The sequence below is a fragment of the Leishmania donovani genome, chromosome 33, assembly GCF_000227135.1.
Source record: "Leishmania donovani BPK282A1 complete genome, chromosome 33".
In the NCBI taxonomy this organism is placed as follows: Eukaryota; Euglenozoa; class Kinetoplastea; order Trypanosomatida; family Trypanosomatidae; genus Leishmania; species Leishmania donovani.
Genome location: NC_018260.1, coordinates 1,298,038 through 1,320,249, shown reverse-complemented (window position 1 = coordinate 1,320,249; position 22,212 = coordinate 1,298,038). Strand labels below are relative to the sequence as shown.

Here is a 22,212-nt window from a genome sequence, read left to right as displayed (position 1 = left end):
CACCCAGAAGCGAGAAGAAATAACAAGAGATGAAGGCGATTGGGAGGGATAGAGCAAGGGGGAGGGGGGCTGATGACACCAGACTCGGCCCGCACACAAGAAAGCGAGTTATGCAAAGCCGAATAACGAGCGACAAAAACGGAGCCTAACCACATCAAAGAAAAAAGTGGCACATCGACAAAAAGCGCAAAGAATAGCGAGAACCACAACAACCATAAAGAAGGCAAGGAGACACACACGCACACACGCGCACACTTCACACTTGCACGGTCTCCTACGTCAAAGGACACACAAGGCAGGATGAGGGGAATGGGGAAGCAAAGCCGCTTAGCACAGGGAAAAAAAAGCGCGTGGCTGGCTTGCGTGTGTAAAGAGAGAGAGAGAGATTGGAACACGGGAACTCGTTCAAAGAAATGTAGCAACAGCAGTCACCGAAAAAGTCACCGCACACCTGGGGAGGCAGCGCAGGGGCATTCGCACGAGTACTGACTTCGTATAGTCAAGAAACACAAGTGATGGAGCGCATCTCTGCGCATACGCACAGACATGTACACGATCCTTCCTACGTGCTGGCACACAGAATCGGCATGAGACAAGAACCAATCGAAATGGCCACGTCAACCTCCATCTGACGCGCACGTGCAAACACTAGAAAAAAGAATGAGAGCAAGAGCACTGAAAGACTCTCCTCACGAGATGGGGAGATGCAGCTCTCCCACTCGTACCGCGGTGCGCCCTACACGACAGGTGGAAAGACTCGCACACGCGCGCAAAGAGAGCCCAGGACCTGTTTCGCGGAGGAGGTTTGGTGCCTTCACAGAAGATGAGGGAGGAGAGAGGGGACGAAGAGGGGGAAGAGAGAAAGTCGGCAAAACGAATAGGAATAAAAAAACGCTTACAGCGGTGCATGTGCGTCGCTGTCAGAGGGAGGGAGGGGAGCACAGCTGCGGCGCAGGCAGGAAAGGATGCTCGAGGGGGCTGGGGAAGGACTGCAAATAAGATCGATCCACACCCGACTCTTTCCCTTCCTGCCGCTGCCGTGCACGCACACAGGAAAGCGAAACAACAATGTTGGGGGGGGGAAGAAAAAGAAGGAGTAGACTATGAAATATAAGGTAAAGACGAAGGAGAGAAGGCGGTGCGGATGTCGCCTGCCGTGCTGCATGCTACACACCAACAGAGAGAGAGGCTTCCGTGCACACACCATTGAGCCACAGATGATTACTTCTTGTCCTTGGAGGATCTGTGATGGTGCTTGTGAGATGAGGATTTCGAGCTGCGCCTCGACCCGGAGCTGTGACGACTGCTGGAGGGCTTGTAGTCGGCTTTAGCGCGACTACTGGAGTTGCGCCGCTTCTTCCCGTCTGCCGAAGCTTTCCTGTGACTAGAGCTGTGGCGGCTGCCAGACGACTTGGCGTCGTCAGCCTTCGCGTTTCGCTCGCTGCTCTTCTCGTCGCCGTCGGCGCTCTTCCGGGACTTATCGGCCGAAACTCCACCGGTGATTGGGGTTGCAAGGCTGCGCGTCTTGCTCGCGCCGGAGTTGGCCGCGGTGGCGGCGGCGGACCCGGACCCCGAGGAGCCGATGCCTCCTCCGCTGCGGCGGTACGTCTTCGGGTCGTGATGCTCGGGATCCTCCATGAGGGTCTTGTACTCTGCGTGGAACACCTCCATACTCTTCTTGCTGCGCAGAATTGTCTCCTTCTCCGTCTCCGACTTGGCCGCGGCTACCTTGATTTCCGCCTTTTTCAGGCTCTCCTCGGCAAAGGCAATGAACTTCTTCACGCTGCACGTCCTGACGCTGCGGTTCTGTGTCGCATTGAGTCGGTTTATCAGCTCAACGACCTTCCCCACGCCCGTGTCACCCTGGATGACGTGGGCCAGGAACAAGGTACAGCACGGGCCGCCAAACGCGTAGTCGAACAGCTCATGCGGCACGTCCGGCTTCTTGTCGAGGATGTCGATGAGCACGGTCGGGTCCACGACACTGGCAGCCAGCATCGAGCTCGTGTACACATCCGTGGACGTGACACCCTTCATGACGGCCGACGCGATGATCACCGTCTTCGTGTTCGGGTACTGCTGCATAATCGTCGGCACACGGGAGAGGGCGCCGTTGATGGTGGATTCGAGCTGAAGCGGTGTAGGCTGCTTGATGATCGTCGACTTGTACACGGTAGGGCCGAAGAGCGGCGAATACGCCACGGAGAGCTTCTGCGGGGTCTGCGCCGCCGGGGCTGCCGAGTCCGTGCCGACCAAAAGGTCCGCGAGCAGCTCGTTGCCGCCGACAAGCGCGATGCTGAGGCTCACTTCAGCAAACTTGTACTTCTGTGTGGCGACGCTGAGGAGGGAGGAGACCATGCTCTTGTAGGACATCCACAGCGGCTGCTTGCTCAGCACGTTCACCTCGTTTGGCAAGACGGTGCCGACGATGGCAGTGTTGTTACCGTTCTGGAACAGAGTCTGCACCTCGTTCACCAGCTCCGGCGTCGTGCTGCGCCAGTCCTCCGGGGCACAGGTCACCAGCTCCAGCACAGATGCTTTGGTGCCACTAGCGGCGTCCACAATGGATTTGCCATCTGGGCCGACGTTGAACGTCTGCGGAAACGTTTTGCTGGCCTGCGAGCTCGCGATGACGACCACTCGAATCGGGTTCGACGCGTCACGCCCCTTCTCCGTGGCGTGGGCGTTGATGTCGCCCGACGAGAGCTGTGGCGTGTTCACCGCGCGGCTCAGGGTGCGCGGTGGAGAGCATGGGTATGCCACAGGCACGGTGTTGCGCGGGTCCTGGAGGATGGAGCGGCCGTCCGCCAGCATCGCGTCCACCTTCTCCAGAACTGCTGCATCCACCTTTGGCTTCTGCCTCATCTTGTCGCTCTCTCCTGTGGCGAAAGCGATAAACCGGGCGAGGTTGCCACTGCGCGGCGTCGAGTTTTCGATGTTGCAGATTGTGTTGAGTGAGGCCATTGCCTCATTGGCGGCCGAGGGGTCGGTGCAGTTGGGCAGGCACAGCACCGCCACGGTGTGGCACGCCCCGCCAATGCAGCCCTTGATGAGGGCCGGTGGTACGTTTGCGCCGTTACGGAAAGCCTCGAAGTATGACTGCTGCTCCATTGTCACGTTGCTGACGAGGAACAGGATCGAGGACAGCAGCACGTCCGTGGGGCTGCTGCCCTTCTGCGACGGTCGTACCTGCTTCACGACGGCCTCGATGACAGCCACTTTGGAATCCGACCTCCCGCACGCCGCAGTGATCGCCGCGTCGACCTGGGGCATGTGCGTCTCGATCTTGCGCACTGTAACCGTGCCAACGTTCATAAAAGCCGTCCCAAACACCGGATGTGAGCCGACCTCGACATTCGTGACAGCGTCGCCCTCGACGCAGTCGATCGCCTCCGTAGCGCTGCGCAGCGCACAGGCCGACACACGGGCGTCGTAGTAGCCCAGAGAGCCGTGGCTGGCAGCCGCCTTCGCCGTTTCCGACAGCGCTTCCGTCAGCACCTGCCTCACCACCTCCGCTGCCATCGAGCGGGACTCCGTCGACCCGTCTGTCGCGAGCAGCAGCGCCGTGTTGTGGCCAGCGTTGACGCTGTTGTACACACCTTGGCAGTTGGGACTGCGCGTGATCGCGACGGCGGTGGCCTGAGCGCTGGGACCCGTGCGCAGCACCTCATCAGCAGCCATCGCAATTGGCGGGTCGCTCGACAGCATCACCGTCGTCGCCGGGTTCACGCCGGCAGAAATAACCAGCAGACCCGCCACGCCGTTCTTGCGCTCGCTGCTCTTCTTCTCCGCACCAGAAGTCTGCGTGACCGCCCGAAGCGGCGCCTTAGTGGACAACGCTGCAGGCTGTTCCACAGGACCCGGCGGGAAGGCGCCGGCATCGGCGGCACCATTTGTGGCGCTTGCCTCGCCCGCGCCAGTCATGCCGGTGGGGCCGTAGCCGGGCTGCGGCTGGTAGCCACTGCCGAAGCCAAACATGTCGTAGTTGCTGGCGCCGTTGTACTGCGAGCCGCGCATGCCATGTTGGAATTGATCGCCGTAGACGCTGCTGAATCCATTCAGGCCAAACTGGCTGCCAGGGTTCGTGCCGTACATCGATCCCGTCGGGCAGCCCATCATGCTCATCGGACCCATTGCGGACCTCATCGGCATCCCCATGCCGTACATGGATCCCATGCTGTACATGGACCCAATGCGGTTCATCGAGCCCCCCAAGCTGTATATCGACTCCATCGGCACCATCCCGTACTGGCTACCGTATATAGACCCGAACAGCGAGGCTGGGCGGGACACGTTCATGCCGTACATGCTGCCCATCCCGTACATGGATCTCATGGGGCCTCCCATGCCAAGCATGGAACCCATGCGACCCATCACCATCGAGCCTGGCATGCCCCCATGAAAGGAGCCGAGGCCGAGGCCGCCGTTGCGGTACGCGTCGTGCGCAAAGGAGCCGCGGTCAACGTTGAAGGTGTAGCGCGTCTGATCGACCATCGAGCGGGCGACTGCTGGGCAATCGCTGGGGAGGTTGCTGTTCACCCGCTGTGGATCGGCCGCCCCCAGTACAGGCTTTTCCGCGCGCTGCACGCCGTTCACGGCGGCGGATTTGTACTCTTCACCGTGGCGCAGGCGCTTCGCGTAGGTGGCCTTGTTCGCGTTGGCATCGTAGTTGGCCTGCTCCACTGGCTGGAGCTCCAGCTGATTCGCCGACGGATACCCAGCTGGCATGCCACAGAGGTTCGGGCCCGCCTCTTGGCCCTGCGCCGCCATCACACTCTGCTGCTGGGGGGGAGGCGGTGTTGGCGCACCCTGCGCCGCCATTGACGCACCGAATGCAGTCGCCGAACTCTTGATCGGTGCGAAACTGCTTGCCGGCGTTGTGGCGACCTGCTGCATCGCTTCTTCAGCTTTGGGGCGCACAAGCAAGACACGCACAGGGAGTGAATGCGTGCACGTGGCGAGTCAGCGGAAGGAAGCAACGAGAAAAGACTCCTGCGCACGCAAAAACGCAGAGCGAAGCACGCACAGCACAGCACAGGATCGGCTTTCAGGAATGGATCAAGGGGGCGGGGAGCGGATGCTGAGACAGAGAGATGATGGCCTGCGTGTGTGTGTGTGTGTGTGTGTACGTGTGAGGGCTTGGGTGTGAGAAGGATGTTCAAGGATAAGCGAATGTGTTACACATACGATCAAAAATGGAGAAACGTTGTCGCAACAACATCAACAGCGGCAGAGAAGTGGACGACAAAATAGATCGCTGCGGAGCTGATCACCACTGTGACTCGGTGTCGGGTGGGATGGGAGTGGCGCGACGTGTGCAAGAGGAATACACGCAAGGTTGCAAGAGGCATCAAAGCAGACGGAGAGTATAGGGGAGGGGAAAAGCAAGAGAGTCGGGTGAAGAGTGTCAGAGGGCCGTCTTTGGGCAGCAGTGCTGTCGCTGCTGCTCTTCTCGCCTCGCCCCCCCCCCTCTCACACATACACATACTTGCAGATAAGCTGGTGTGTGATAGAGAAAATTTGAAAGGGTGAGGGGCCAGGGGCAAAAGGGCAAGGGCTTCGGTTCAACCAGAATCCGAGCTGAGCCAAGTCGAATGAATTCCTCCGCTTCTCTCCACTCTGCGATCGCACTGCCGCCTGCTGCTTACATGCATGCCGGTGTGCGAGGCCTTGGGGAGGAGGGGAACAAGGAGGGAGGAGTACGCACCGATTTGAGTCGGGTCCTTTGTGCGCTTGTTTGTGTATGCTTTTCAGCTTTTTTTTGGTACTTGGTGCCTAACGGGCGAGACAACAATGCGCACTATGTGCGTGCGTGTGCGTGCGTGTGTGTGATCCGCGGCAGGAATAGCTGTGCCGAAAAATACGAAGGACAAAGGAAACAGACGAACAAAAGGGAGAGAGGGAGCGGCTGGTAAAACGAGAGAGGAGGCAAGCGCGCCAGACATGTTCCCTCTGAAGGGCCCTCGAGGCATGTGACTCACACTTACCGTGGGGCACATGAAGACACACACACACAAAAAAACACACTTGTGTGCTCCTGATGCAGCTCGCTGCGTTGCTGTTTCCGCTCACAGCAGAGTTGGGCAGGGCACAAACGCCAAACACCATGTCGCGCGATGCACTTTCATCTCAGGAGTTCCTCGAAAAGAAGGCCAGGGGATGACTTAAAAGGGGATCCGGCTGCGTAGTTGCAATGATCTCGTTCGCGATTTCCAGCCGCTCAAGCGAAGGCGTGTCGCCTGTCGGGGTGGCCACGAACGCGTCGAGCTCAGCGATCATCTTCTTGATGCAGTAGACCGACCATTGGTCGAACTCCTTGCCCGAAGATACAGCGGAGAGGCGGCCGCGCTTGTGGTGCTTAGAGTTGGCTTGAGTGCCCAGCGCCGGTAGAAACAGCCGCGCATCCTGCTTTCGACGGTTTTGCAGTGCTGCCAGGTTTTCGTACTGCTCCAGGAGGTACAGCAGGTAGTTGCGCACTTTGCCGCAGTTCGGTGTCATGTTTGTGATGCGTCTCGCCCGGCTCACCGCTCGGAGCCAGAGTGTGGCGCGCGTGTCGTACTCGGACAAGCAGAGGCACGCCATCGTGCGGGTGCGACCCCCCAGCGCGTCACACAGAAGTGACTGAAGAAACCCGACTGCGTTCGGCCAGCTGGCGGGATGGAAATCAGGTTTCTGATCCCGCATCGGTGCGTTCGGATGCACGATGCCTTCATCTTCCTCGCGCGCTGTCGCGCGGTACGCCTGGCTGCACTGCACGAGGGTGTCGAGCACCATGTGCTCGGTGCCGAAGTAGACAAGCAGAAGCGAGGACACAAGCACGTCGGCCCGGTACTCCACGGAGCGGCTGTGCCGCACCTGGCCACCAAACTTCTTCTTGCTCGTTGCGCTCTCGCAGGCGCTCAGCCGCGCGCTGCGCATGTCTGCACCTCGGCAGATAGTCTTCAGCCGCAGTGTAGCGAAGCTGATGCGTACCTTGCTGAGCGCGGCGCTGCTGAGACTGGACAGGTTCGACATGCTGTTGTTCCGGGAGGAATGGGCGGACATGTTGAACCGCATAAACCCCAGAGTCAAGGCGCGGCCAATCGCACTCGTGGCGGTGGTGGCGTCGTCGATTTTTACGGAGCGGAGCCCCTTCACAAAGGTGCCAAAGAGCGGACTGCGCGCCAGCTGCACTGGGGGGCGGGTTGGGCCGCTCTTCTGTGAGGCCGGCGGTGCCTCCTTGCGCTGCCACCTCGCACCCTTCTCCTGCTCGTCGTCGTCGCTGTCGTCATCCTCGTCGTCGGAGGAGGAGGATGCCAGCAGGTCTAGCACCATCGCCCCACCGTTGTCCTCGTCATCAGCGACTTCGCCCATGCAAATGTGCAGTTCGACACGACTGGCCGGGTCATTTAGTCGCTCGCGCAATATGCCCATGGCGCTCTCCACCGCCCCCACAGCCACGTCAAGCGACTGCGTGCTGCGGCCGTTGCCGTTGCCCAGGAGTAGGCAGGTGTTATGCCCCGTCACCCAGGTCCGCACCAGCTGGTCCAGAGCCACGGAGTGACACTCCTTTCTGCCAGCGAGGCGGCTGAGCGTCTCGTCTACGTCAAACTTGCGCAGGTAGTTGTCAAACTCGACCGTGCAGGGGTCAGCTGAATCGCCCTCGCCAGACTGGCTCCGGCGTACCTTCTTATCTGGCAGCAAAACAAAGGACTTCAGGTTGGACGGCAGCCCGCCACCGCCGCTGCTCGTGGCTCGATTGCTCAAGCCAACGCCGCCACGAATACCAATCACCAAGGCATCACTGTCGTCTGACTCCTCGTCGCCGTCGTAGCTGGCACCGCGCAAAAAACGAGAACGAGTCATACCGCCGCGCCCCTTCAGTGCCCGCATCATGCCATGAGCCATTCTGCTGTTCGCCAGCGTCACTGACTTGTCTTCCTCGTACACACGCACGCTGAGTCCACTCACGACGAGACACGGCTTCCGCACCGCGTCCTCGTCGACGACAACCAGCGCACACACCGCGTTCCAGCGCGTCATGAGGTGTGTGGATACTTCCTCAGTCGACGGCATCATCTCCTTGCCTTGTTCGCGCATGGTCAGGCTGCGAAACTCGAGCAACGACGACATGGACACCCGCAGCGACTTGGAGTCGGGTAAAACAATCTCCCTGTTCTGCTTGAAGCCCAGGCGCCGCCGCCAGTCACATGGCGAGCGAGTCGGAAAAGCCGCGTCCTTTCTGCTGTCCCGGGATGCAACAGCCCCGTCGCCGTGCGCTTCCTCTTGCGGTCGTGTCGCCTTCCGCTGCGCACCAGGCCGTGAAGAAAGGGTGATTATCATGGGATTGACCGGCCTCGAAGTCTGGCCCTCCACAAGAAAGCCCTGCGGAGGCTCCTTTGGTAGTTGATGCGGGGCGGGCTTGCTTGCTTGGGATGCAGGGCGACACATGGCTTCGGTAGCGTAGGAAGCGACCCCTTCGTCGGAGAGGCCGCGCGAGGAGGCGAGGGGACTCATCGCGGGGGTGGATGTCATGGAAGCCGAGGCAGTCGGTGTCGCGGCGGTGAGTTTCGAGGTTGCGACGTGCACGTCAGGCCTGCTCTGCCCACCGGCAGCGGACGTGCTCGTCTCACGAGCCGCGGGCGCTCTCGGCGATGGGGGGGTCGGCTTCCTCACCCCGCCGCTGAGAATCAGCAGGGTGTCGCCGTTGGAGTCGGAAAGCGTCTGGGGGCCAATAGAGGGTGGCTTCAGGTCGCTGGATTGTGCGCAGGTGTTCATTGGAGAGGAGCTCGGGATGAGGCCACCAGAGAGCGTGCTGGCGGTACTGGAGGTTGCGCCGGCCACTGTGGTAGCTGTGCTGTGGCTTCCGGCCCGACGCGACACGTCTGGCGGGCACTCTGTGGCGGTGTTGTCCGGCGACGGCGCGAGCGCCGGGCTCCCGCTCTCGCTGTCTCGGGCGGGCGCGCGTGGGACTTCTGGCGGTCGTGCGGGCCACGCCTTCGAAGTAGGCTGCCCTGCGGTCGCTAGGGCCTGAGGCGACAGCAGCAGCGGCATCGCCGTGGAAGCAGTGGAGGCGGCAGGAGAGGGCACGCACGACCGTGAATCGACGTCCTTGCGAATAGGATGCACACCGAAGGCCAGGAGAGGGGCGTGATCGGGTACCAGGGCCGCGGGGCACGTGCTCAAAGATGCCGTTGTCACGAAGGCTGGCCGGTGTCCGCCCAGGAAGCCATTCGAGATGGAAGAGGTGACCGTGTGCATTTTGCTCTCTCCAGAATTCGCGGCGTCGTTCGCGTAAGGACGCGGCGGTGGCTGCTGGGGAGCCTTCCCTGCTGTCAGCAACGACGATGAGGCATCAGAAAACGGTGCCCCGCTGTCCGAGACGCGGTGCGACCGCAACTCAACCGGCTGGTGGACAGCGCCATCGACAGCGGTGCTGTCATTCACGACATTCCTTGTCGGGCTCCTCATGCCAGTCGTGAAGTCCTTCAAGGCGATACACACGTCGGGGGTGGCGAAGGCGCCCAAAGGTGGCGGTGGTACTGTCGCGGCAGCGCTTTTGCACCCCGACGCTGGCGGCCGCTCCTTCGTCTTCGGGGACGCATCGCTATCGGCGGCGCCGCGCGGCGGCTGCGAACCTCGGGCAGAGGGGACACTGTGCGCCTTAGCGGTGAGATCTGTGCCTGCTGGAAGTTCATTCGACACTGTCGTGGGGGTTGCCGTGCGTGGCGAACAGACCGCCATGGTCGGCGAGGGCTGACTCGACGGCCCCATTGTGACGTCAATGGCCGCAGGACTTGGAAACTGCGCAGCGCGACGCTCGTAGTCAGTGGCCAGCGCCTTAGTGCCGGACGAATGCCCACTGAGAGTCTCCATCGTCGCTGGCCGCGCCGTCAACATCCACTCGTCGTACTCCCAGATCCCCGGCACACACACCCGATCGCAGGACGAGGCGACGGAAGCGGACCCGCCACGTGGAGCGGCGCCGTCTCGCTGCTGACGCTTAGAGGGGCTGGCAGGCGCGTCTGTAGACATCGTAAGGGTTGAGGTGTACATGTAGTACATGTCTTGCTGTGATGCCCGCGCAGTGAAACGACTTTCGCCGTCGACGCTGTCTCGGTCGCTTCCAGTGCGCGAGCTCAAGTACAGGGTCCCCGCAGTGGGCATGGAGAGAACGTGATAGGGGTCATCGAGCTCGGTCGACGGCATTGCCCGCGAAGAGGCCGCCACCGCTGCTGCACGGACCCGCGCTATCCTCGTCGCCGGTTGCACCACAGATGGAGAGGTGGCTCCCAGCAAAGCGATCGGCCGAGAAGACTGCTCCGACGCGTCGCCAGCTCGCTCGCTCGCTGGGCTACTGGACGAATGAAACGTGCTCATGCCATCGCGATTTTCCATGAACCTCTGCTCCCCCGTGCACCCATGGGCGACCTCCGTCAGCATGTTATGTCCGCTGAAGTAGTAAGAGGAGACGGAAGAGACGGCTGCCGGGCATGCGGCGTCCTCGTCGCGTGCCCCCGTATCGCTACTCGACGATGTTTTCCACCTGCGATTGCGCTGTGCGCGGCACCGCAGTTCCTCAGATTTGTCGCCGCTGCAGCTGCTTACGGCGCTGTTAGAGCGGGCATCGTTATCCTCGTTACCCAGAGTACACGGCAGACCAAAATACTGCCCATTTGCAAAACACTCCGGTGCTTCCACCAGCGCCCTCGCCGGCCGCGGCGACTCCTTGCCGTTGCTGTGCTGCAGAAGGGGCGGTTTACCTGCACTCCGCGGGGGCATCACCGTTGCCATCCAGTGCCCGCTATCCTCCGCAGTGGACATGCTGGGCATTCGATTCACTTCGATAACGAGGGGAGAGGGATGGTGAAAAGGGATATGTGGCGAGAAAAGGTCGAAGCTCCGGTCGTACAAACGCACGGCGAAGTAAAACCTGAGAATGTAAAAAGACAAGAAAGAAAGGTCGAAAGCTGAGCAAGCCCGGCCCTCAGAAACACGCACTCAAAAAGTGAGCTAAATCCATGAAAGCCGCACTATGAGCAATCAATGGGGAAGCCGCAAGCACAAAGAAAAGCAAGATAGGGACAGCAAACTTAGCGTGGGAATGTGCTTTCGAGAGGTATCCGCCGGAAGGACACGAAGGCTGGAAAAACGAGGAGTACTACTCTATGGGCTGCACGCAAATCGAAAGGAATATCGCTGTGTCTCTGTGTTTGTCTGCACGACAAGAAAAAGAAAAACGGCAAAAGGGAAGCAAAGAGAGAAAAATGCGCTAACAGATGGGCAGCCCGGGGGGTGAAAGAGACCGAGCTGAGATATCCAGAAACGACAACGAAGAGTCGGCAAGTGTGCACAATCAAACTGAAAAGGAGGAGGAGAACGCGACGCCGACGGCAAGACAGCGGGGGAGAAAACGATGAGGCAGCAGCGAGGGAGGAAAGCGAGACGAAGGGGAAGAGAGGGCACAGAAAGAGGTGGGGGAGGGAGCGCGTGCAATGCAAAAGCCACGCAGCGCAAAAGATGCGACCACAGATCGCGGGGAAGGGGGGGAAACAAAACAGAGAAGGATGAGAAGCGCCAAAGAAGCAGAACACAACTTCGGGTGTGCGTGTTTGATCGAGTGAGACTAAAGGATGAGGTAGCGAGTCGAGAGAGAATTAGCGATAGTGAGATGTAGTGAGATGCACAAGCACGCACACCCACAAAAACAAGACAGAAATGAAAACCTCAAAAAATTGAAGAGGCAGAATTGTGGCAATACGAAACAAGGAGAAAACAAGCCGCTAAAGCGAAAGAGAAGGGGGGAAAACGAGCACAAAGATGTGTGCGTGACGACGAGAAAGAGACGAGACGGGGAGGGAGAGGTGGCCAGATAGAGGAGTACACAACAAAAAGCGGGGAGGCGAAAAAAAAAGGCAGAGGACACGCTGGATGGATGAGCGATAGGGGAGAAAAGAGAGCAGAGGAGAGAAGCTACCACGCCAGATACGAAGCCGCAAACGAAAGAGAAACAAACGTGAACAAGAGAGAGGCATCAACGCACACACACACAGAGACACAGACACAGACAGACAGACACAAGACAGCAACAGCGTCCCCGCACTGCGATGAAGCGGCAGCGAAAGCACAGACGAAAACAAACAAAAAAAAACACCAAAGCCGAACAAGCGAGGAGGGGTGCAAACTAAGAAAAGACAAACATACAGAAAGAGAGACAGCGACGGTGAGAGTAGCGAAACGACTTCAGCCAGAACGACGGCAGTTGCCTGATTGCACTAGCACACACCCCACGAGGAACTATTACGACTTTTCGTTGTTCGCGACCTTCCAGTGGGGTAAAGATGCCCTCACAAGCTCGTGCTTGTGAATGGCGCACAATCAAGAAAATTGGGAGAGGGCGCTGGGAGGAGGTGGAGGGGGGGGGAATAAAAATGAGGTATGTTGTGTGTGTGTGTGTGTGTGTGTGTGGCGACACACACACATCGTCCAATTTTGTGCCTTTTTGCCGAGGCTCACCGGTTTTCTCGTTCCCTTCGGGGCAAGGCAGACGCAACGGCGATCGGCAGCAGCGACCAGAGCAATGATACAAGACAGACTAAGCAGCTAACAGAGAATGAGCAGAAGGTTTCGGGAGAGAGAATGAAGGGGGGGTACGTGCATGCGTGAGTGAGCGAACCTCATGGAGGCGGTGAAAGAGTGGGGTGTGGCAGAAGAGAAAGAGGAACAGATGACGATGTGTGAAGAAGGTAAATGCCAGAGATGGATAAAGTGAGCAAAAGACGTGGTGGCGGAGGGACATCCATAGGGAGCCGGCGGGATCACGACGAAGAACTCCACCGTGTGCACCTTGGCAGGTGATGGTGCTCTCCCTGCGGCACTTACCAGATGGAAAAGCAGGGCTTGAGATGAGGAGAGGCAGAGACGGGAGGTAACGACCGTCATGCCATCTCATCTTCCATCTGAGGGAGCGGCTAGGAGGCGCACCGCGCCCGTTGTTGCGATCGAAGTGAGAAGCAAAGAAGCAGCCACAAGAGTCGATACAAGACCCTCATGAGAGGGATGCGGGTTCTCGAAAGCACTGTAATGATGTGCCGGGCGCATGCTGTCATCCCCCCTTCCACCCCCTCTCCCTATTTGAAGACTGCTTCTCTTCCTTTGCATGTGTGTGTCTTCATGACTCTTTTTATTCCTTCCGTTGTCATGATGCTTTACTCTTTTCGTGCATAAAAGTTGTCTCCCCTCCCCCATGCATACACGCACATGCGTGCGTGCGTGCCTGGCAGGCAAGCGAAATAGACAAAGAAAAAATGCAAAGCCAACCGAGAGAAAAAAGGGGGAAGGATACGTATCTGATCTTCATCGACACACGCGTGCTTAGGAGGCAAAAAAAAAAGGAGCACGAAAATCAATAAAAACACGAGCACATGCACACAGGCTCACACACAGACATGTAGGCGGTGCATACAACAGGTAAAACGAGTAGGAGGAAGGAAGACGAAGAAGAATGCGAGTAGCGTTCATCTTCCTTTTGGCGTATGTGCGGGCTTGTCGCCTCCCGCGCCCTTCATGTAAATAAACACGTACATGAGCAACAGCAACAACAAAAAGATGCTAGCGAGGCGGAGAGAGCGACGAACGCAAAGATCAAATAAAAGGGAGGGAAAGGGGGTGGAAGGGGGCAGGGGGAGGGATGCCGAAAGGGGAGCTTGTCTGTTAGGATCTTTCTTCGGACCCTTTTCCCATGGCTGTATGCGACACGTACACATGTATGCCTGCTGTCTCGTCGGCAAGCAAACCACTCTTGCATAAAGCAGTCGTTTTCTTCCTGTTTCTTGTTTCGCCCTCTTCCTTTTTACAGATGACATGCTCCTGCGTCTCCCCTTCTCCATCAGCCTCCCTCCATCGCAGCCCTTCTTATTCCTCCTGTCCTTGTCGCTTCGAGGTTTTTCGTTTCTTTCGACTCGCCTCCTCTCCTTGCTTACCTTTCTTGTCTTGCCCTTGGCGATGCCTGCAGGGTGAAAACAAACACAAACTTGCACGAGCGCAGTCATCGCATCGTACAGCAACAACGAAACGAAAACAAAAAGAATGGATAAGCGCATACACACTTACACACACACATATATATATACCTCCCCTTCCAACACACAGACGCGCACAGAGATCGAACTCGATGGAGCAAATATATACGGCGAATAATAGCACAAGAAAGAAAGACAGGATGAACGTGATGCATGGTGATGCGCACACATCGGTGTGCGAGTCTAGATCGCCTGTTTGCCATATCCTCCCCTGAGATACACAAATAAACAAGCAAGTGTGATATGGCCCCCTTCTCCCCACTGCTATGCCCTCCGCCACACCGCCCTCTCTGAGCACAAAAAAAAAAGTAATGATGAAAGCCAAAGGAGAACGTGGAAAATGAAGCACATAACGGTGGCGCAGGAACACGAGTCCAGGATAAAGAGCGCAAGATGCAGGCGCTCAAAAGGCGGAAAAGGGGGGGAAGCGAACACGGAGAAGACAGAGGCGAAACCGCCCCTACACGCGCGCACGCACGTCACGTAAAAGAGAGACACACACAGAATATAGAAAAATAAAAAGTTCAGATAACAGAAGAGGCGCTGCGTATATCCGAGTGATGTGTTCTTCTTGCTGTATGACGGTGGTTACACATAGTCGCTTCCTTCCACAACTGTATGATGGTGGTGAACAGGCATAAGAAGCAGAGCAGCAAAACGAGAATGGAAGGCGTTGGAACGCCAAACTTATGCTGAGGAAGAGGGGGGAGAAAAGGAGCTCAGCAGGAAAGGGGCGAGGGCAGCGGGCGTGAGAGAGAGTGAGAGAGCGCTGCAACTTAGGGTGTGTTAGAAGGCACACACGAGACGGTTACGTATCGCATGAAGGAGAAATTATATGCACATATGCAGAAACCTATACACAGCGTGAATTCATAGACAATAAATGCATGTCCGTGCAGAGCCGGCTTGAGAAGAGGTGGGTTGATGGTTTTGTTGACGACCGTGTGTGTGTGTGTGTGTGTTTCATGTGGCTGCGCGTATGATGGGAGAAGCTGATGTGATCGCGAATAAAACCCGGTGGCGCAGCTGGATGGCACACATAAACAGGGAAAACAAAAGTGGAAGTAAAGCAAAGAGGTGTTCTCGGATTCTTTCCAATGCCTTGCACATCTCCCTGGCATCTTTCACCGGTGCAGATGCGCAAACATGAGCGCGCCATACACGAAACCATGAGCACACAGCACTAAAAAAGAAAATAAGAATGATTGCACAGGTGAGTGAAAGGCGTTGACGAACAACAGTAAAAATGATCAAGAGAGAGAGAGGCACAAGATCGACGGCAAATACAAAAAAAAAGACAAAATAGCGACCAACGTCATGACGCTCAACAAAAAGGGAGGGGGAAGCTCTGAGAGAAATGAAAGAGAAGAAAGGACCTGTCTACGCACATCACACGCATCGCGCGCACATACACACATGCGTCTGCCTCAGTGTAAGCTCCTTTGCATGACAGGACTCGCCTGTTTATGTGCACGTTCGCGCGTGTCTGTTTGTGTGTGTGTGTGTGTGTGTGCTGAGTGTGACTGCTGGGAGGAGAGGAGTGCACTCTTGTCCTCGATTTGTGCTATTACTATGCACAACAATCTGAGCAGGCAGAAAGGAAAGGACACAAGAAAAGGAAAATACAAAAGAAATACGGCAAAGAAGAGAGCGCGTGGCATCGAGCACGACAAAGATGAACATCATGTCGGCACATGAGAACAACGGAAGGGCTGCGATGGCCATCACGAGAATGAAGGGCGCGCGCAGAAAATCGAAGCATAATAAGTACAAGGAGGAAGAGAGATCAAAGTAATGGAAAGCAGGATCACGCGAGAGAGAGAGAGAGAAACGATGGAGGGATTCACAAAAAGTAAGGGGGTACCGACAGAAAAGGAAGAGAGGGCATGCACGTTTTTCGGTGGTTGTGCGCGCGTCATGGCGATGACGAAAAGCGGACTTTGAGGGGCGGCGAAACGGCGCCCGGAGTGACAGCTGCATCACAAGTCCACGAGCACGCATGCCGGCGCGCACACACACGGACGCGAGAACGCGCCGTGTATAGCTCGACAATAGACTCAAGAACCCCACAGACACGCAAAGAGAAATCCGTGAAAACAAAAGGACCTAAACAACCGAATGGAAGATGAAGCACACCGAGAGTGAGGGGGAGGCAAGGACATATATACATCAACACGGCTACAGGCTTGTGCGTGTAGATGTAGATACCCGTGTGTGCTAGAAGAAACACCGGCATTCAACATCCGTCACCGCAGCAGTAAGGGAAACGAGCACGCAGACACACACACACACAGGTCTGCACATCGTGCACCGTCAAATGTGCACACAGGAGCACGAGGGTATGGGCCGTGGAAAAAAAGGTGTCGAGGTACGCGCAACGTTCTTGAACTCTCACGCCCGCCCGTTCTGGCATTTGGCGCTCGCGCGCCGACTTTTCTCATCTCTTTTTGGTGGCGATTTTTTTTCGCTTGCCTATTCGCGTCGTTACACGTACGCCTTCGGGGCGACCGTCTTCGGGTCCTTCTCGATGGCCTCAGCGTCCTTGAGCATCATCTCCATCCGCTTCAGCATCGTCTCGTAGTCTGCCTTCTTGCTCTCCTCCGTCGTCGAGGAGACCTTTTCCTTGCACTTGGGGATCTCCTTCTTTGTGTACTCGATGAAGCGCTTCACGTTGCCGCTGCGAGGCTCGGTGTTCTCAACCTCGCGCATTTCCCTGAGCGCATCGAAGACCTTGGCCGCAGAGGCCTCGTCGTCGCTGACGAAGCCGACACACATGGTGTGGCTGCCACCGCCGACGGAGTAGCGGTAGAGGCGACACGGCTCCTCCGGCTTCTTGGCCTTGAGGCCGATGAGATGCTCCACGTTCGGGCCAACGAACGTGACGTTCAGGGAGGAAAGGTAAACCATCACACCGGCGCTACTCTTGCGGCACTGCTTCAGAACTAGGTAGCTGCAGACCATTTCACCCTCCTTAGCGCGCCCCATGCCCTCCTTGAGCACCGCCTCCATCGTCTCCTTCGTGTTCACCTCCTTCGTCGTCATGTTGTTGAGCGCCGGACCGTACACCGGAGACGACGCGAGCGCAAGCTTTCCAACGGCAGCGTCCTCCTTCAGCAGATCGCGGCCCTTATCCGCGCCCTCGAGCGCCGTCACTGTGACGTAGATGCTGAAGTACTCACCGCTGGCGGCCAACTTGCCCGTGCACGTGGTCAGGTACTCACACATGAAATCCACCGCCTGCGTGCGTCGCGTTGCGTCGCTGCCGATCATGATGGTGGCGTTGTGGCCCAACACCCACTGATTGCGCACCTCCGAGAGCGCAGCTGCCTCCACTGGCTTCTTCGACCCCTCGATGAGAATGGCCTCGTCGAGCTTTGTCTCCTTGTCCTCCATCACAACGGTGTCCCTGCCCTTCACGGTCACCTTCGCCCCCTTGCCAGACTTGCAGACAAGCGCGAGACTGCGGATCCTGGTGCCGCTGAACTTCAGGGGACCGTCAGACTTGGCCACTGGCGCCTCGCCGTCCTTCTTCTCTCCGTTCATGTCTTTGGCCTCCATTTTGTCGGACTCCTTGGTGACCTTGGTGTCCTTCTTGTCCGCAGGCTTCGCCTCAACGGACGGCTTCTTGTCGGCGCTGTCCTTCTTGTAGGTGACCTCCTTGTCGGTGACCTCCTTCTTCGCCGCCTTGGGGTCCTTGGGATCGCCCTTCGCCTCCTCGGGCTTGGCTTCGCGGCCCTTGCTGTTCTTCTTGTCCCCGTCCTTCTTGTCGTCAGGGCTCTTAGCGTCCTTCTCGCCGCTGCAGCCGTTCGTGTCGCTATTCAGAGGCTTCACATCGGCGCGAATCAGGTTGTTCCTGTTGAGGAAGCTCGCACGGCGAGACGCCGCATCCACCAAGCTGTGATAGCTGCCGCCGTACATGCTGCCAAAGCCCATGCCGTACATCGACCCCATTCCGCCCATGCCGTACATCGACCCCATTCCTCCCATGCCGTACATGGAGCCCATTCCGCCCATGCCGTACATCGACCCCATTCCGCCCATGCCGTACATCGACCCCATTCCGCCCATGCCGTACATCGACCCCATTCCGCCCATGCCGTACATGGAGCCCATCGGGTTGCCGCCCATGCCATTCATGCCGTCTGGACCGCCGCCAGCCATAGAGCCGTAGCTGCCCATGCCGTCCTGGCCCCCACCCATGGAGCCGAGGCCGCTGACCATGCCGTTCTGGTTGCCGCCCATGCCGCCGTAGCCGCTCGCGGCACCAAGGCCGTACATGCCGTTCGGGGCTTCTCTCATAGACCCTCCGAGGGGCTGGATATTTGGCGGAGCACCACCTTGGGCGAAACCGTTCGACCTGGTGGCAGAGCTCGGTGTGGTAGTAGGAGCACCGTTCGGAGGAGCACTGGAGAGCGTGTGAGTCGAGGATGGCGCCGTGCCGGCTCCAATCGCGTTAGAGGTGGTGGGCTTTGAAGGGCTGCTTGGCGTCCCGGCAGGCCCGGGCTTCGGAGCCGCACCGGGCGGGCGTGAGACAGCGGTGGTCGGCGAGGCCTCCGTCGGCGCTGGCGCGGCCGGCTTCGAAGAGGAAGAGTGCTTTTGCTCCTCCGAGGACCGGCCCGAGGAGCGGTGTTTGCCAGAGGACGATGACGGCTGGGGATGCCTGCCAGACGATGACGATACGCGGCTCGAGTGCTTGCTGCTCGATTTGTGGCGGTCTGAGCCGCCACTCGGCGGACGCTTGCCGGAAGAGGACTTGCTCTTACCGATAGAGCTGGGCGCTTTGGTGTAGCTCATGGCTCTTGATGTAGAGGCGCCAATCCGTAGAGCGTGGGTAAGCGGGGGAAGTGTTCTACGATGCAGAGTGCTGTTACACCTGCTGCCGGTGCGTTGGTATGCGAACGTGGGGGAAAAGTAGTTCAGCTTGGCCTCCTGGGTGGAACGCAAACAATACGCCCAAAAGATGATGGCAGAGGAGACGCACAGGGAAAGATAATCAAGCGAGGGAATTGTTCACAGGTCGGCTTGCTCGTGACAGCAAAGCCCAGCGAAGAAAAAGGGAGGGGGCAAGGCAATGACGAGCCGAAAAGGGACAAACGTCCAGGGGGGAGATGCAGCTCACAACAGCGACAAGAAAGGAAAGCAAAAGTGAACGATGAAGAGATGAATCCGCTCACGTGCATAGAAGGGGAGGAGGCAGGATGTCCTTTGATACGCTACACCGCGAAGGGGGTGATGAGCGAGGTCTGCGTGTGTGCGATTGACGCACAACGGAAGAGACCAAAAGAAAGCGACTAGAGGAGGATGGAGGGGGGGGGGCAGGCGGTGTGAGATGTTTGCTTGCTAGTGTTTTCAGGAGTAGACAACATGAGAGAGCGCACTGGCAATGACGCACGCACACACACACACATATATATGCAGGCGCCATCGTGGAGAGAGGGTAGAGGAGAGGATGAAGAAGAGAGCAGAAAAGCAAGGAGAGAGAAAGAGCCCTTACATGCCTCCATGCAGGACAAGTAGGAGGGGTACAATGTTGACTTTACAAGTGCATGGACGCAAGCTTGCTGTCTTCCCCTCTTTCCCATTTCATGCTTCCCTATCCCTCACGCCAAAGGTCTCTTCCCCATTTTCACGGGTGAGGGAGGCTGGACGTAGAGAGAAAGATTGGGGGAGGCCCATCCGAAGACAATCATTTCTTTTTGGTTTCGCGGTGGCCGATGTTGTTTTTGTCTCCTTGCCTTGATGGTGGGGAAGGGCAAAAGGACGTTAGCGGAACGAGGGGAGGGGGTGAGGCGACAGCTGATCAGGAACGCTCACCCGTGCTCAGCTCCTTGTCGTTTTGCTGCGGGGGACGAAGCGCCGGCAAATAGAAAGAAGCGTCCTGCATGCACATGTTGCCCGTTTGAGTTACGGCCTCAACGCGCTTTGCCATAGCAGTCGCAGGTGCTTCACATGCACACACAATCACGCACGTTTGCATATCGTCTCGTCACACCCTTTCCCTCCCCTTCAGTGCATGGCTCGCAGCTCCGCCAACTCGACATGCACACACACACACACACAAAGACTTCTCTGTCTCCTTCCGAAACAACGGTGCGAGAGCCACTATCGACGCGGATAAGACAAGGAGGCGAGGGGAGGGGGTGAGGCAACGGGGTACATCGCAGCAGCGGAGGCAGAGGAGAGGACGGACTTGGCAGCACCAGCTGTTTGCCATACGATAGACACAGGGGGAGCCACGTTGCCCACGCCACGGATTCGGTGCAAAAGGATGCAAAGGCATGAAAACGAAGAAAAGCAAAAGAAATCGAGAGGGAAAGGCGAGGAGGAAGAGAAAACGGGAGGATGCAGGTTAACAAAGGGCATTTGATGGACAACTCTTCCGTGGATGCAGCCGCCGAGCCCCGACGCGTCAGAAGTGCCGTCGTGATTCAGCGAACCGGTCATCCATGAAAGGCAGCGGAGGAGAGCAGATGTCCTTTCAAGCAGAGGAAGGAAGCATACCTGCGCTGTAGGCGCTGGTTGTAGAGTTCCGTGCCGAGAACTAGTGCGTCTACATACAAGCGCAGTTGATCAGCCGCACAAAACCACAAATTCGACAAGATGAAGTATGGCCAGTGGTCTCTCTGCTTATTCTCTACCTCGTTCACCGCAGCATTGCCGCTGGAGTACGCGGGTACGAGTTTATGTGTGTGCTTGCATCCTCACCCTCCAATATGGCGATTCAGCAGCATCCACGTTGCCTGCTCTCCTTCATCGGGCGACGCTTGTGTCCCTCGGTGTCTTTATGGATGGTGCTTCTCAGCAACGCCGCACACACGATGAAGCATCATCGAAACATCTCAAAGCACAGCACATGAAATATAAAGGCAGCGATAAAATCAAGCCTGAAACCAAAAGGCAAACAAAATACGCAGCCCTACATACGCACGCCTCGGCATGGAAACAGACAAGAGGCGCGCATGGCCGGAAAGAGACGAAGAGAGGGTAATGGAATGCAAAGGCAATAAAATCAACCCCTCACCACCGAAAAGAAAAAATAGTAAAGGGAATGAAGCGAAACAGGAGAGAAGTGAAGATGATCAGCAAGAAAAAAATATATACGAAAAAAGGAGGTATCCATGATAGGTCTGTAACCGCACACACACACACACACACACACATAAATACGCACACCTTTAGAGAAGGCACGCAAACGCGTAGAATATTCAACAATATAAAATCTGGCTAGTCAGCATACATAAAGGCACCAAGACACGCACACATGCACACTGAGGCACATGCATACCGAGAGATTCGAGACAAAGTAAGGAAAGAGTGAATACAATAGACGAGAGAAGCGGGAGAAACACATAATGAGAAGGCGGGCATATCACATGCAAGTGCAAAGGCACCCACTCATAGAGATGCCGACAGCGACTAACCCGAGATGCGATGAGCGTTGGCATCGCTTTTCACTGCAAGAAGCGGTGCAGCCATTGACGGACGTCTCGGCGTGACGTGAGAGACACGAAGCCAGAGAAAATCGACGAGATGCAGCGAAACCTAAAGGACAAAGCGAGAGACGCGGAAGAATAGAGATGTCGAGCCAGCCAGCAAAGAAAAAAAAAAGACTTGACGACAATAACAACTGAAGATGGAGAAAGAAGGGGCGAATATTCAGAAAAAGACACGGCCCCTTTAAGCGTACATACCAGCACCAACACAATAACTCGGAAAAAAAAAAGAAAACAAAAACACGGAAACTACACATAGACACATGCGAAAACAAAGAAAGTATTGAAAAAAAAAAGCGGAGGGCACTCGATCGACAACAACAAAAGACAACAATAGCAATTCCCTTTTCCTGGTTGGCGTGTCTCCGCATAACACGAACATGTCGACAAGCATCGGCATGCAGCCACCGCTCACCTAACTCTGTCGCACTCGGGCTAAATGCTCGTCGCCTGGGACGTGGCTCTCCCGCTCGTCGAATCGCGCCATGCGTCCAGCACGCTCGCCCTGCCCTTCATCGCCTACTCTTCCTGTGCCCGCTGCGCGATCGGCGCCTGTCGTGCACGTGGTGGGTGGGCGGTCCAGGTGCGTGCCGCACGAACGCAAGGAGGAGCCTCGAAAGCCTCAGGGGTCAGGGTCCTTCTGAGGCCCGGCACACACT

At 57.3% G+C, this 22,212-nt stretch overlaps 4 protein-coding genes across 4 annotated transcripts; all 4 read right to left on the bottom strand.

The window, feature by feature from the left end:
- Positions 1-1,221: 1,221 nt before the first annotated feature.
- On the bottom strand, positions 1,222-4,896 carry LDBPK_333140 (hypothetical protein, conserved; the record flags this gene model as incomplete). The annotated part of the gene is made up of 1 exon (XM_003864090.1): positions 1,222-4,896. The coding sequence occupies one exon, from the start codon at positions 4,894-4,896 to the stop codon at positions 1,222-1,224; it is 3,675 nt and encodes a 1,224-aa protein (XP_003864138.1).
- A 1,233-nt stretch (positions 4,897-6,129) lies between these two features.
- Positions 6,130-10,812, bottom strand: LDBPK_333130 (hypothetical protein, unknown function; the record flags this gene model as incomplete). Its single annotated transcript, XM_003864089.1, has 1 exon — positions 6,130-10,812. The coding sequence occupies one exon, from the start codon at positions 10,810-10,812 to the stop codon at positions 6,130-6,132; it is 4,683 nt and encodes a 1,560-aa protein (XP_003864137.1).
- A 5,732-nt stretch (positions 10,813-16,544) lies between these two features.
- Positions 16,545-18,854, bottom strand: LDBPK_333120 (hypothetical protein, conserved; the record flags this gene model as incomplete). Its single annotated transcript, XM_003864088.1, has 1 exon — positions 16,545-18,854. One exon carries the CDS (start codon positions 18,852-18,854, stop codon positions 16,545-16,547), a length of 2,310 nt encoding a protein of 769 aa, XP_003864136.1.
- A 1,192-nt stretch (positions 18,855-20,046) lies between these two features.
- Positions 20,047-20,340, bottom strand: LDBPK_333110 (hypothetical protein; the record flags this gene model as incomplete). The annotated part of the gene is made up of 1 exon (XM_003864087.1): positions 20,047-20,340. The coding sequence occupies one exon, from the start codon at positions 20,338-20,340 to the stop codon at positions 20,047-20,049; it is 294 nt and encodes a 97-aa protein (XP_003864135.1).
- Positions 20,341-22,212: the final 1,872 nt, after the last annotated feature.